The sequence below is a fragment of the Cibotium barometz genome, chromosome 19 (genome assembly GCF_041138505.1).
Source record: "Cibotium barometz isolate CiBa-2024 chromosome 19, ASM4113850v1, whole genome shotgun sequence".
Taxonomy (NCBI): Eukaryota; Viridiplantae; Streptophyta; class Polypodiopsida; order Cyatheales; family Cibotiaceae; genus Cibotium; species Cibotium barometz.
In genome coordinates, this window is record NC_141064.1 from 42,606,982 (window position 1) to 42,619,201 (window position 12,220).

The 12,220-nt window shown below is 45.1% G+C and overlaps 1 protein-coding gene across 2 annotated transcripts in view; it reads right to left on the reverse strand.

Moving 5' to 3' along the window:
• Window positions 1–12,220, reverse strand: part of LOC147628621 (WW domain-containing protein) — a 38,579-nt gene that overhangs the window by 16,849 nt on the left and 9,510 nt on the right. For both annotated transcript variants that reach the window (XR_015268147.1, XM_086813813.1), the window contains exons 2-5: window positions 6,726–8,033; window positions 6,546–6,580; window positions 6,100–6,172; window positions 5,944–6,019 (exon numbers count right to left, since the gene is read on the reverse strand). Coding sequence is in view for 1 of the 2 variants with exons in the window: in XM_086813813.1 (XP_086669939.1) it covers window positions 5,944–6,019; window positions 6,100–6,172; window positions 6,546–6,580; window positions 6,726–8,033 (1,492 nt within the window). In the remaining variant the exon portion in view is untranslated. The remainder of the gene's footprint in view (window positions 1–5,943; window positions 6,020–6,099; window positions 6,173–6,545; window positions 6,581–6,725; window positions 8,034–12,220) is intronic.

Here is a 12,220-nt window from a genome sequence, read left to right on the forward strand (position 1 = left end):
ATACGCTTTGAGGGCGAATCGTTTTTTTTTTATTGAGGGCCCAGGCAGCATGTTCGTTTTTTTTTTAATTTGCAGGCTGTTCTTGTCACTTTTTGGCCTGCCACGTGTTTTTAAAAAAGGCTTCTAAAATGGTCCGTTTCCCAGCCGTTTCCCGCTATAGGAAACATGGAGCTGGTTGGGAAACGGGGAAACGACGTTTCCTTGCCTTCGTCCCACGTTTCCTGCAACCCAGCAATCACATGACCACGCTCTCTACTTGGTTGGATGCCATCCAGTAGGAGCACCAGCCTCAAAACTCCACGGCTAGTCATGAATCTTGGAATGTGGAGGACGACCACAAGTAGAAGGTGGATCAGCCATGGCATTGCAAGTGTTGCTCCAGTCTCAGGACTGTTTCGATTACCATGAGATCTGAAGACCATAAAGGAAAAGAATAGTTCTAATGGGGAGCATTGAAGCCATGACTCGCTCAAGAATATTTTCGAGCCAAGCACTTGGCAATGTTTTTAAGTGTGACGCCACTCAGCACGTTGTGGAGGACTGCCGGGAAACTCAAGGAGGCAATCCAAGGAGGCGGCTACTTTAGAACCAGAGAATGATTTTGGAGGGAAAGTAAGAAAGAAAGAAAGTTATATTAACATCTTCTTCAAAAGACCAGAAGGGTGTATGAGAACAAAAAAAGTGTTTAGTATTTCCATGAAGTGACTGGTTCATGGAAAATGAAAAAAAAAAATGAACAGTCTGCCTACATGTGAGTGTACAAGATAATCATGTGAATACAAAGTAAACTCCTGCAGGTACAAGGTAGCCTTTGGCGAATGAGATAGTAAGAGAGAGACACCCTCAACATCAACCCAAGGGCCAAAATAGGTGATTCTATGACCTCACATACTCTCTCTATATCCACTATCGATGGAGGGGCCTCCCTATGTGTATAAAATCTCTCGATCTCAAGCTGCTGAAGACATGTTAAAAAATGTGATCAAACCATACGTATGTTGGATGCTTAGTGTAAGTCTTAGTAACAACCATTTAGCATTTTCTATAAATGCTAAAGGTGCGAACAAAGGTTTAATATCCTAAAGTAAGGTGGCAATTGTTACGTACCTAACACTAACCCTTGGGGTTAGGGACTAATCTATCACGGTTAGGGGAGCCCTGGGATTAGAAAAACTGGTGGATTCAAGAGGCTAAGGTTCAGATTTAATTATCGGACTGTTATTATAGCACCAATAAGCACTATATACATGAGTCTTGGGTTATTATTGATTCATTGTGGTTTGGACCTCGACCAAGAGGCTTACTCTAGCCATGGACATGGCAGATCACGAATAGTCTTGCCGAGGGCCCTTGTGGGCAAGCACTGGTGGTATGGGACGCCAAGGCTGACTGGCATGGACTCGTGGGAGTGAAAGCTTAGCACACCTAACTCAGGGGAGGTTTGCGGACACAGACCTGCGGTTGGGTGGTGAGCTTGACAACACCCCTTGTATTTCGTTTCTCTAATCTTGTTTATGCATCACCCCTCTTCTTTGGTTTCTCTAATCTTGTTTATGCATGTGTATTAGGTGATCCTTGGGAGGAGTCCCTTACAGCAATTACTAAGATACTAGATCAACATTCGATACTCTAGAAGGTAGACACCTCGCTAGTGTAGATGGAACACAAAGGTGTCACATAGAGATGCTTCCATGGGTCTATGTATGTGGTTTGTGAGCTAATCTAATTGATCTAAGTAGTTCTTTGTGTGGTGGACTTGGCTGCCCAAGCACACTAAATGGAAACATCGATCGCATCATGAGAGAAAGGGGTTCTACTATAGGACAGTATACCCTCCCCTCAATGGAGACGCACGGCTACTCTGCCTCTCTACACTACTTGTGCACACACAACAATCTAGAGAAATACTCCACATGCAAGGAACACCACTTAATTAGACACTAAGAAATGCCACTCAACTACACGTAAATCAAGGCACAACAAAGCACGCAAGAGTACACCAAAAGCCCGCAACCATTGCTTATGATAGACTGATACAAGCATATGTTGAGAGATCTATGTAATCTAGCATTGTGCGTTCACACGCACATTAGTCTAGGTGACATTAGGCCTTAGCATTTGATATAACAATGAAGTCTAAGGTTGTTTCCCTTGGCCAAAGGGCCAAGCCTTAGCATTTGATATAACATGAAGTCTAAGGTTGTTTTCCTTGGTCAAAAGGCCAAATACTAAAGAGGAATTAACCTAGTATAGATCTAGATAGAGCTAGGGGGCATGCCCTTGAAATCATCACTTAGATCATGGGATAGCTTTTGGGGAGCCTGTATAATCATGTACTTCTATTGATTGATTAATGAGAACTTTGTGATTGCTTTGTGGAATACTTGTGTCAAGCCTCATCTATGCTTGTCTTACTTGTGTTTATGCATGATGTAGATTACTTGTGCCTATGTGCTAGGGTTTTCACAAATAGAAAGAAGAGTGTGGTGGAATCATACACTACACACAAGAAGAGTGTGGTGGAATCACACACTACACACACAAGAATTGTTAGTATTATGTACAAGAAAAAGTAATACAACTAAATCTCTAGTACAATGGATATGGCTAAGTGAAAACATCAACTACAACCCTGTGACCTACTACTATACACTACTAGCTAGCACTTTGCCTATAGAGAAATGCTCTATGAAGTCCAATGCTAAGGAAAACAGGTGATTATGGCGATTTAGCTACCCACGATATGTTGTCGGCTTGCTATCCACAACCTGCCATGTTTCATCAATGCCACGTCCATCATTGCTACATGTCACTACATGTGGCAGTGCCACATGGCACTTGTGCCTGCCCACTGGCCTGTACATGCTATACTCTGTGTACCACAAGCGAGGTGCATCACATTCTCCCCCACTTGCATTGCAATTATCCTCAGTTGCACGGTGTCCATATAAAGTGTCCTTCCATAAAAGGACACTTTGCGAATATACCCAAGATCCTGAACACTATGAGGCCACTTTGCGTCCGGTGCAAAGGTTGACATTCAATCCTCTCGCCGCATCAACACAAAGACCTACGAAGAAACCTGTGGCTGACCAACTTTTTCCTGATCCAACACTTTCCGTATGTCCAACTGTCCATGAAAAAACATTGTAGATGTGAATATGACAGCACTAGGCGCTGAAGTTGGGCCAGCACCCCCCCCCCCGGGCCCTGCCCGAGGTATCTTTATTACCAACAGAGTGTTTGGGTACAAGAGAACGGGTGCCAGAGAGTAAACACTCTACAAGCTAGCACCAGATACATCCAGAAAATGATGAAAACAAATATAGTTGACTGAGGCCTCAATCTCTGCGTTCCTCAAGCACAACCATACTATAGTACGTGATCAGACACGAAATGGGGACGGGGAACGGGAACGAGAACAAGAACGGAAAAGATTGAGAATGGCCATTCCCTATGACTATAGAGTGACATGGGATGGGAATGGGAACGGCCATCCCTAACATTCCCGAGTCTAAAAATGCCCATTCCCTGTGACTGAGTGTTGTTTCTTGTGGAGGTTTTCATATTGCTATTTCAGAGGTTTCAAAGCATGATTATGTATTGTCAGATGCCTATGTATTATGCCATGATGTTATGTATGGGATAAGATTTTATGTGCACACGTTTCTGTCTTGTGACAGTGGTATCAGAGCCAGGTTCTCTAGTATGTGGTAAAACCTCTTTTCGAGGGTAGCAGATAGAGCGTTCCGGGCGCAAAAAATTATCGTATTGGCAAAAATTTGTGGTTTGCAATCATGGCTGAACATGTGAGTGATGATGACATGTGATGAATACATCCGACACGCAAATGCAAGATGAGGTGCCTAGCGATGTACATAACACACCACTTGCCGCACCCTTTACGGATGTATTGTCTAAGTTGGAAACTCTAAGATGCCAGGTTTGGTGATAGTTGTGATGAGACTGCAACACTACAGGCCATACAGGAAGATCCGGATGTTTTGCAGTCTAAGAGGAAGAGCACTACAGATAGCAAGGTTTTCGAGGCCATAGCTACCCAGTTGGGATACCAAAATCCCAAGGAATTGGCCATGTCTTATTTGCAGGACAAAGGAGAGGTGAAGAACAATGTGTCCCATCATGCCACTAATGCAAACTCTAAGGAGTCTGATGATGCCTCCTCTCATTCTCAAAAACGAGAATACTCCAAGCATGAAGGCTCTTCTCATTCTCAGAGTACGAGAGAGAAATTTGATTCTCCTGATAGGTCACGAAGTCAGAAGAAGACCCAAGAATTCAAATCGGAGATAAGGATATTAAGTTTGAAAATTTCCATGAAAAGATGGTTACTACGAAGGCTCTTTCATTTGTCAGGCAATTTGAGATAGCCTTTTGTGATGGAGACTTCACAGAGAAGTCTAAGTTGAGACATGTGGGCATGCACTTGAAAGATACCGCCAGTGATTGGTGGATGGCCAAATTGTTTGATGGCACTACAGCTCTTTCACGGACTGATTTTAAGAGGCAGTTTTATGCACAGTTTTTGCCACCAAACTTTGCTAAGAATGTGAAGAAGGAATGGGATTGGCTTAAGCATGAAGAGGTTGAGCCTGTGCAAACTTATGTGGCCAAATTTTGGAAGGTGCTGCTGAAAGTAACTCCCTTCATGTCTCTTGACAAGGAAGAGAAGAAAAGAAATTTTGAATGGTGGTTTCTTCAATTTTTGTGCCAGTACAAGTGTCAAAAGGACATGTCAGCGGCTACTCTACAAAACCATTGACTCAGTCCTGTATCCAACTGAACTTCCCTAGCCTTGTATGCTCGGACCAACATTCTAGAACTCCAAGGTGAACTGCGATGCTTGATCCTCCTCATGAACGCCTCGGTGGCTGGAAGTGCTTTAGGCTTTCCTGGAGCAGCATTTTTATCCCAAGGAGGGTTCTCGGTATGAGGATTCTCATCACATGGGATACTAGACCAGCAGCCAGTACTTGTCTCAAGGAGATTGGACATAGAATTTGCAGAGAAATCTGTTTGCGAGTTTTGGTGCTGACGACGCGAGGACGGAACACTAGCCTCCGCAATGGACCCAGTTCTCTGTTCAATCAGTTCCTTTGATGCGGTTGGACTCAAGTTTTGTGCGTAGCAGCTTTGTGGATATTGGACAACTGAGGACAGCTGTCATTTTAGTGGGGGAGAATGCAACATATCCACACACTCTCAGGCCAGACAAGATCAAAAGGATGCCGGACAGGACCAGAGGGCATGGGCAGATTGGGCAGATCAGGCAGTTCCCAGCAGGTTGGGCGGGTCAGGCAGGTCAGCAGCAGAAAGGATTATAAATAGGCACCCCAGCCTACCCGCTTTTCATCATCATACTCTCCTTCCTTCACCTCAGCAGAAGAACAGGCAGCCTTCAAGAGCAAGAAGACGGATCTAGCCAGCATAGCAGCATGAGGCCTATAAATAGGCACCCCAGCCTACCCGCTTTTCATCATCATACTCTCCTTTCTTCACCTCTGCAGAAGAACAGGCGGCCTTCAAGAGCAAGAAGACGGATCTAGCCAGCAATTGCATCTGGGTAGCAGGTTTCCTCTGGAGCTTGAGCTGAAATCTAAGTGTTGGTCACCTTTTGTACTTCAGACATTCAATTGTACATTCTTCAGTTGTATATAATACAAGTTCAGAGTAGGTTTACTTAAGTAATTGCGTGTGTACAAGTCTTCCAATGTTTCTTTCTCTCTTTTGACAATTTCAAAGCACTATTAGTATTATAACAACACTTTCAAAAACAAATAGTGAAGGCGATACCACTACTACACACATGGCTCACTAGCATCTATTAATCCAACCTGCAAAAGTTTCAACTCTTCTCAGAAGTAAAACAAAAAGCCAACACTCTTCCTGCTTGCAGTCCATTAAAAAGTTAAGTACCATAACCTTGTCCTTGATGGATGAGCTTCCCACGTTTGGCAATCTCCGTACGGTGATCCGACTTCATCTTTAAAAGCTTCTCCTGCAATCGGAAACAGAGCTTTCCAGAATACTTCCATCCAAATTAGTTCTAAATATCTTAAGAACATGTTATGGTCTCACCTTCAAAGTAGTGCTATCGTGTCGCTCTGACAATATATCCCTTTCTTCCATCTCCGAAGAATTGATAGACCGCCTTCCATCCATGATACAAAAACAGAATTTTTATAATACATAAACGCATCATCATGCATACCTACCAACATAGGTAAACAACAAACATGTACACACCCACACATATACACATACATACAAACACATATATACATACACACAAACACACAGAGGCCTTACGACAGGTCAAAAACTTAAGGGAAGAAACGGTAAAAAACAAGAAAACTTTTAGGTTTACTGTTCAACTAATTTAATACATAAATGAACAGAAACTCAGCTAGTTATAATTAAACAAACATAAAACTAGAAGTGTGTGCGTGCGTCTGCATCTGCATGTGAGTGTCAGTGTCGTTTAAAAAAACAAAGTATCAAGCCAAACATGTTTCCAGGACCACCTTTGTTGATTGATTACTTTTTGCACAGCTTCTTCCTGCCAGGGAAAAAAAAACAAGGATCATCAAAACAAATAGGCTGCCAAATTTACATGATACAGGCCAATTCTTTTACTCCTTGGACATACCAGCAATAAAAGATGATCATGCCTGCATACATGGGGCATTCAGAAACACAATTACCTGTTCACGAAGGACTGCTTGCTGGACTGCCTCCTCTAGCTTATGTTCTGCCCTTGATTGATCAAGATTTGAAAACATCTGACTGTTTGAAGATGAAAGACCCAATGCATTTGACTCTCTATCAAAACCTGATGCCAGCTCAGGTGCTTCCGGTCTTGTTACATGCCCTTGCTCTACACCATCCGCTGCTAGGGGTGCACTCCCAACCAGTAGCTTTGCATCCCGCTCATCATCAACGGGCTGCTCACCTGGAACTGGATCCCAGCGTGTCTTGCGCTTGCCTTCCTTTTTATGCTTCTGTTCCTCCAATGAATAAGAATGCTGTGGACTTTTCACCTGCAAGTGAGGCTGTTCCGTGCCTTGCCTCTGATCCAGCAACCTCTCTGATTGATTACCTTGCCCTGAGAGGTTCTGGTTGGAAAGATCCTCATGCTGTTGAGACTGCCCTGAGAGACCTTGAGATGGAACCAATGCAAGCACCCCATGAGTTTGAGGTTGTGTTAGATGCTGAGTTGTTGAACCCTGCTGGTAATGTTGATTTGATTGACTTTGCACATGCAGAGCTCTTTCATGCTGAGGGTTGGGAGCAACGGGAGGTGGATGGACGTGGTTTTGCTGTGGCTGGATATGCATGCCAGGTGGTAATGGATCTTGAGGAAGATGGGCTTGAAACTGAGGAAGGCCTGAGGTTTGGGAAGGCATGAGGGGGGTAGATGACCCCATGAAGGGATGTGTAGAATGTGGCGGTGGACTTCCCCGAGGTTGCATGTAAAGATTGGGAGGAAACAAGGCATGTGGTGGTGTGAAACCAGGCAATTGATGAGAACCCGGGTACCCTTGTACAAGTTTTGGCTGTGGATAAAAAGGTTGTAAATTGTTCTGCTGGCCTGGGCTGGTGCCAGAAGCATTACTGTTGTGAAGAGGAACATGAGGCTGAGGATTCATTGGGATAGTGCCAGGTGGAAGAGGGGGCGCTCTGGGAAGAGATGGAAACTGCACCTGAGGCCTTGATGTGGCCGGGGATCCAAGAGGTTGATATTGTGTTACATGTGGCGGCCGATGACTTGATTGCTCTGAAGGAAGAGATGTTTGTCCTGTGTTCAACTGGGAGGAAAAGTGGTGTTGAGGAGGATTCCCAGTAGGTGGACCAGGAGGAGGAGCCTGTGGCCATATCTGGTTTGGGGGTTGAAATGATGATAAAGGTTGAGCTACCAAAGCTTGCATTGGAGTGGATGCTTGAACATGGCTCCCCTGATTGTTTGTTGGACCACTCTGAGGAGGCGGAGGTAGTGACATTGGGGCACTCATCTGGACAGATGAAAAACTGCCATCAGACCTTCTTGCCAATGCAAGCTTTGCAATAGAAAAATCCACCTACTACAAGAAGAGCAGCTCACGGGTAACAACCTGAGGGGATCAATGCATAAGGAGAGCATAGGACTATCCCATCAATGCCCTCACACAGGATGCCCATACAAGACTTACATTGAGATAACCATGGACACATCACTTATATTGGAATAAATCCCAACTTACAAATTGAGAGAATAATTGAACTTATACATATAGCTTCATTAGATTGGAATATATCCCACCTTACAAATTGAGAGAATAGTTGCACTTATTTAGCAACAAACAAATACAAAAAGGTAACTAGAGAAAGTTTTGCAAAGAATACAAGGACATCAAGAAAAGTAACAATTTTTTAAAAATTTTAAGTTCAGCTAATAGAATAACTACTAAACAAAAAACTCAGCAAGTTATGATTTGACTCAAGAAAACTAACCTTTAAAACATGGGAGAGAGAAAGAAAGAAAGAAAGATTTTATTGATGTCTTCTAAACGCCAATAAACGGCCTATGAGAGAAAACCTGTGTACATCATCATCGTGTCTCAATGGACATCAAATGGATACAAAAGAAAAAAAAAGTACAAAGTACTCTATAATGTGGGGAGAAATCACATACAGGGCTCTGGTTAACTACTGTAGGGTGGGTGGATGGGTGAGTGGGTGGGTGGGAGGGAGGGGGGGTAAATACATCCAATAAAGCAACTAGCTCCAACCAATGCCAATGACTGGGTGTAGGATGTCATACATCAGGTTAGGGGCAAGATATCTCCCAATCTGTGCTAGATCAATCTAGGGTCTGTCCTCTCTGCTATGTCTCCTCAAGATCTCATCAATCTGTGTCTAGTGGAGACCTGGGGGGCGAGGGCCAAGTGGACGGGGTGTCTCTTGGATCGTAGCTCTTGCTCAGGCTGATGTCACTCCTCTACTAGTAGATGTAGAGATAGTGCATCTCCAAGTGACCCGGATTTGGACCGAAGGAGCTGTGGAGGATGTCCCACCACACTGAGTGGCTGGAAGAAGGTAGTGACCCGTGTCTGAGATGTAGTAACCCTCTGTTGTGGGAGCTGTTGTAATAGCCGCTCTCTATGACGTCGTAACTTCATCAAAAACCCCCCCAAGCATCTCTGATCATGAAACTGCATGACTCTGCTGAGTGGACCAAATCCCTTCCTGAAGAGACACTGGTATCCCCCCCCCGAATCTCATAGTATATTGGGCAATGGCAAACATAATGTTCCTATGTCTCCACCTCTATGTGGCACAATCTGCAGATATGTTTCTCCCTCGGGGCTCCTGTAGCTCTCCCTGCCTCTATCTCTAGAGTGTGTGAAGATACCCGAAGCTCCCCAATAGTAGTGCGCATGGCATGAGACATATATACATCCATGTACCCCGGTCTCTGCACAAACCCATCCTCTGTGAGCTGTAAGAAATGATCGTGGTAGTGTTGCCTCTTCACAAGAAGAGGCTATAGAGGATCAATCCATGTATGACGTGTGTATAGCTGTATCAAACCCTGACGTATCAATCGGTTCCTCTCCACACGGAAGAGTCTCATGGTCGGATGGTCCTCATCATACTGAAACACAGGGAGCCTGTCCATACTCATCCCATGTAGTGAAAACCACTGTAAAACCTCTGAATACCATGCCTGTCGCCTTGATGCTGCTACTCGCTCTGATGACTCTAGGGCCTATCTCGGTAATCTACCTGGGGGCATGTGCCTAACCCGCTGAATAAATGTCAGTCTGAAAGAGTGCCTCCACTAGCATGGGCGAAGACGCAAACTCTACCAAAACTATCTCATGTGGCGTTGAGGTTTTACTATGAATCATCCGAGGTTTTACTATGAATCAGCCGTGAGAACATAAGTATCTGTGGGCGCTCTAAACCTCGCTATCCGCTCGCTGATAGTCCTGGAGCCTAGATGGGGGATGCATACATCAAGGCTGGTGTGACCATGGTATCAAAAAGCCATCCCTTTGTACGGGGTTCCTGAAAATGCACCTAGTGACATTGCCTCTCAAGTAAAGCTAAAGCTGCAAACCCTCTGGCTACCCTGTCCTGAACTGCCTCTCAAGTAAAGCTAAAGCTACAGACCCTCTGGCTACCCTGTCCTGAACTGCCTGTCTCATGGAGAACCTCCCCGCCAAGCTAGTAAAGGTGACACCCAAATATACATATGAAGTCTGTCCTGGTATATGATGTGGGTGGTCTCTCGCCCCTGCTTCGTGGTATTGAAAATCATAACCTTGGTTTTACCAAGATTAACCGTCCTGAACTGCCTGTCTCATGGAGAACCTCCCCGCCAAGCTAGTAAAGGTGACACCCAAATATACATATGAAGTCTGTCCTGGTATATGATGTGGGTGGTCTCTCGCCCCTGCTTCGTGGTATTGAAAATCATAACCTTGGTTTTACCAAGATTGACCGTCAAGCCCCTCTGATTACAAAACTCTCCCAAGGCATCCATGTGCCGTTGTAACCCCTGCTGTGTATCCAAGACAAGTACTACATCGTCTGCGTAAAGCATCAAAGCTACATATAGATCTACCAAAGATGATCCACTGCCCCCCCCCTTCTGCCCACAAAATCTGCTAGCTCATCAATGTATAATCCAAACAGGGTGGGAGATAATGGACATCCTTGCTTAACCCCAATAGTGCTAGCAAGCTCCTTTGAAAATCCGCCCGGGCATCGCACACAACCCACAACTCTCTCATACAAAGCAATAATCCCCCATATCATCTCTAATGGTACCCCAAGTGTCTGCAATCTCTGCATAAGTCTGTCGCGAGGCACAGTGTCAAATGCCTTGCGGAAATCCACAAAGCAGCAATATAATCTACGTCTTTGTGCCTTCGCCTCCTCTATGAGGCTCCTGAGTGTGAAAATATGATCAAGAGTGGAGTGGTTTCGGTGGAAACCAGCCTGCCCAGTAGCTCTGAATCCAGAGATCTCTGTCAATTTACTGAGCTCGTGCTCAATGACCAACCCATAAAGTTTGGCCAATGTGTGGCCTACCATCACAGTCCTATAGTTACCCGGATCCATAGGGTCGCCAACCTTATGGATGGGGGCAATAGTGTGTAAAGTCCATGTGACGGGAACCCCTCTACGATAGCCCTGTTAAAGAGATGTGTGCTATAAATGGCGCCACGTGTCATGTGCATCACAGATGCCATGGACATTTCCAGGGCTAGATCCAGAAGAGGCAAGCAGATAAAGATTATGAACCAGTAGAACCAGAAGGTAGGAGCTTCAGGTGACTCATCTGAGGTGGACATGGAGCAGAGCATGGATCAGATGGCTGTCGGCTGCAGAGGACAGTGGTGCTGGCTGCCAGAGGAGATGTCGGCTTATGTCAGCAGAGGATGGACAGCATGCGCATCAAAGACAAAGGACTAGGAGCAGTCGGGCAGGGGAAAAAGTGAAGGTTTGGACATGAAACTGGCCGACCAGCAGTCGGCCAGCATAAAGTGTCCAGAGACTCATATAAAAAGGTCCATAGGCTCAAGGCTTTACTCATTCCACCCACTAGGGGTGTGAGTCACTTAGATGTCCCATAGGGGACAGTTTTAGGGTTAGCAACCTTTTTTTATGAAGGCAGCCCATGGCTGTACAGATTTGTACCTTTTTTGTACATAGTATATACTGAAATTCCAGCACTTCTCACTCTCTCTCTCTACTCTCTCTCTACCTGCGTTTTTGCATCATGGTGCGTTTTTGCATCAGAAGGTCTTCAAGAGTGTTTAGGGCTGAAAGAAGACTACCCAGAGCTTCCGCGCGTTACATTGGTATCAGAGCATCAGGCTCAGCCAAGCTAAACATTGAATCAGTCCCAGATGATGGTGTACAGGTCCAAGGTACAGGAAAGTACACGGATTCGAAGCCCAAGGCGGGAACACAGATCGGGAAGAACTCCCAGGAGGTTTGTTGGTGGTGTTCCACAGTGCCAGATGGGGATGTCAGTTCCGTGAGCCAGATGGGTTCTAAGGGAACGGTCCCAAGGGAGGTTGATCCTCCAAGGGTGATGTGAGAGTGCCAGACTCAGTTCCAGGAACGAAGACCAAGACGGTGTTCAGAGTCAGGGCAGGAATGGATTGTGGACTAGAGGAAGACCAGATGCATAGATCTTCATCAG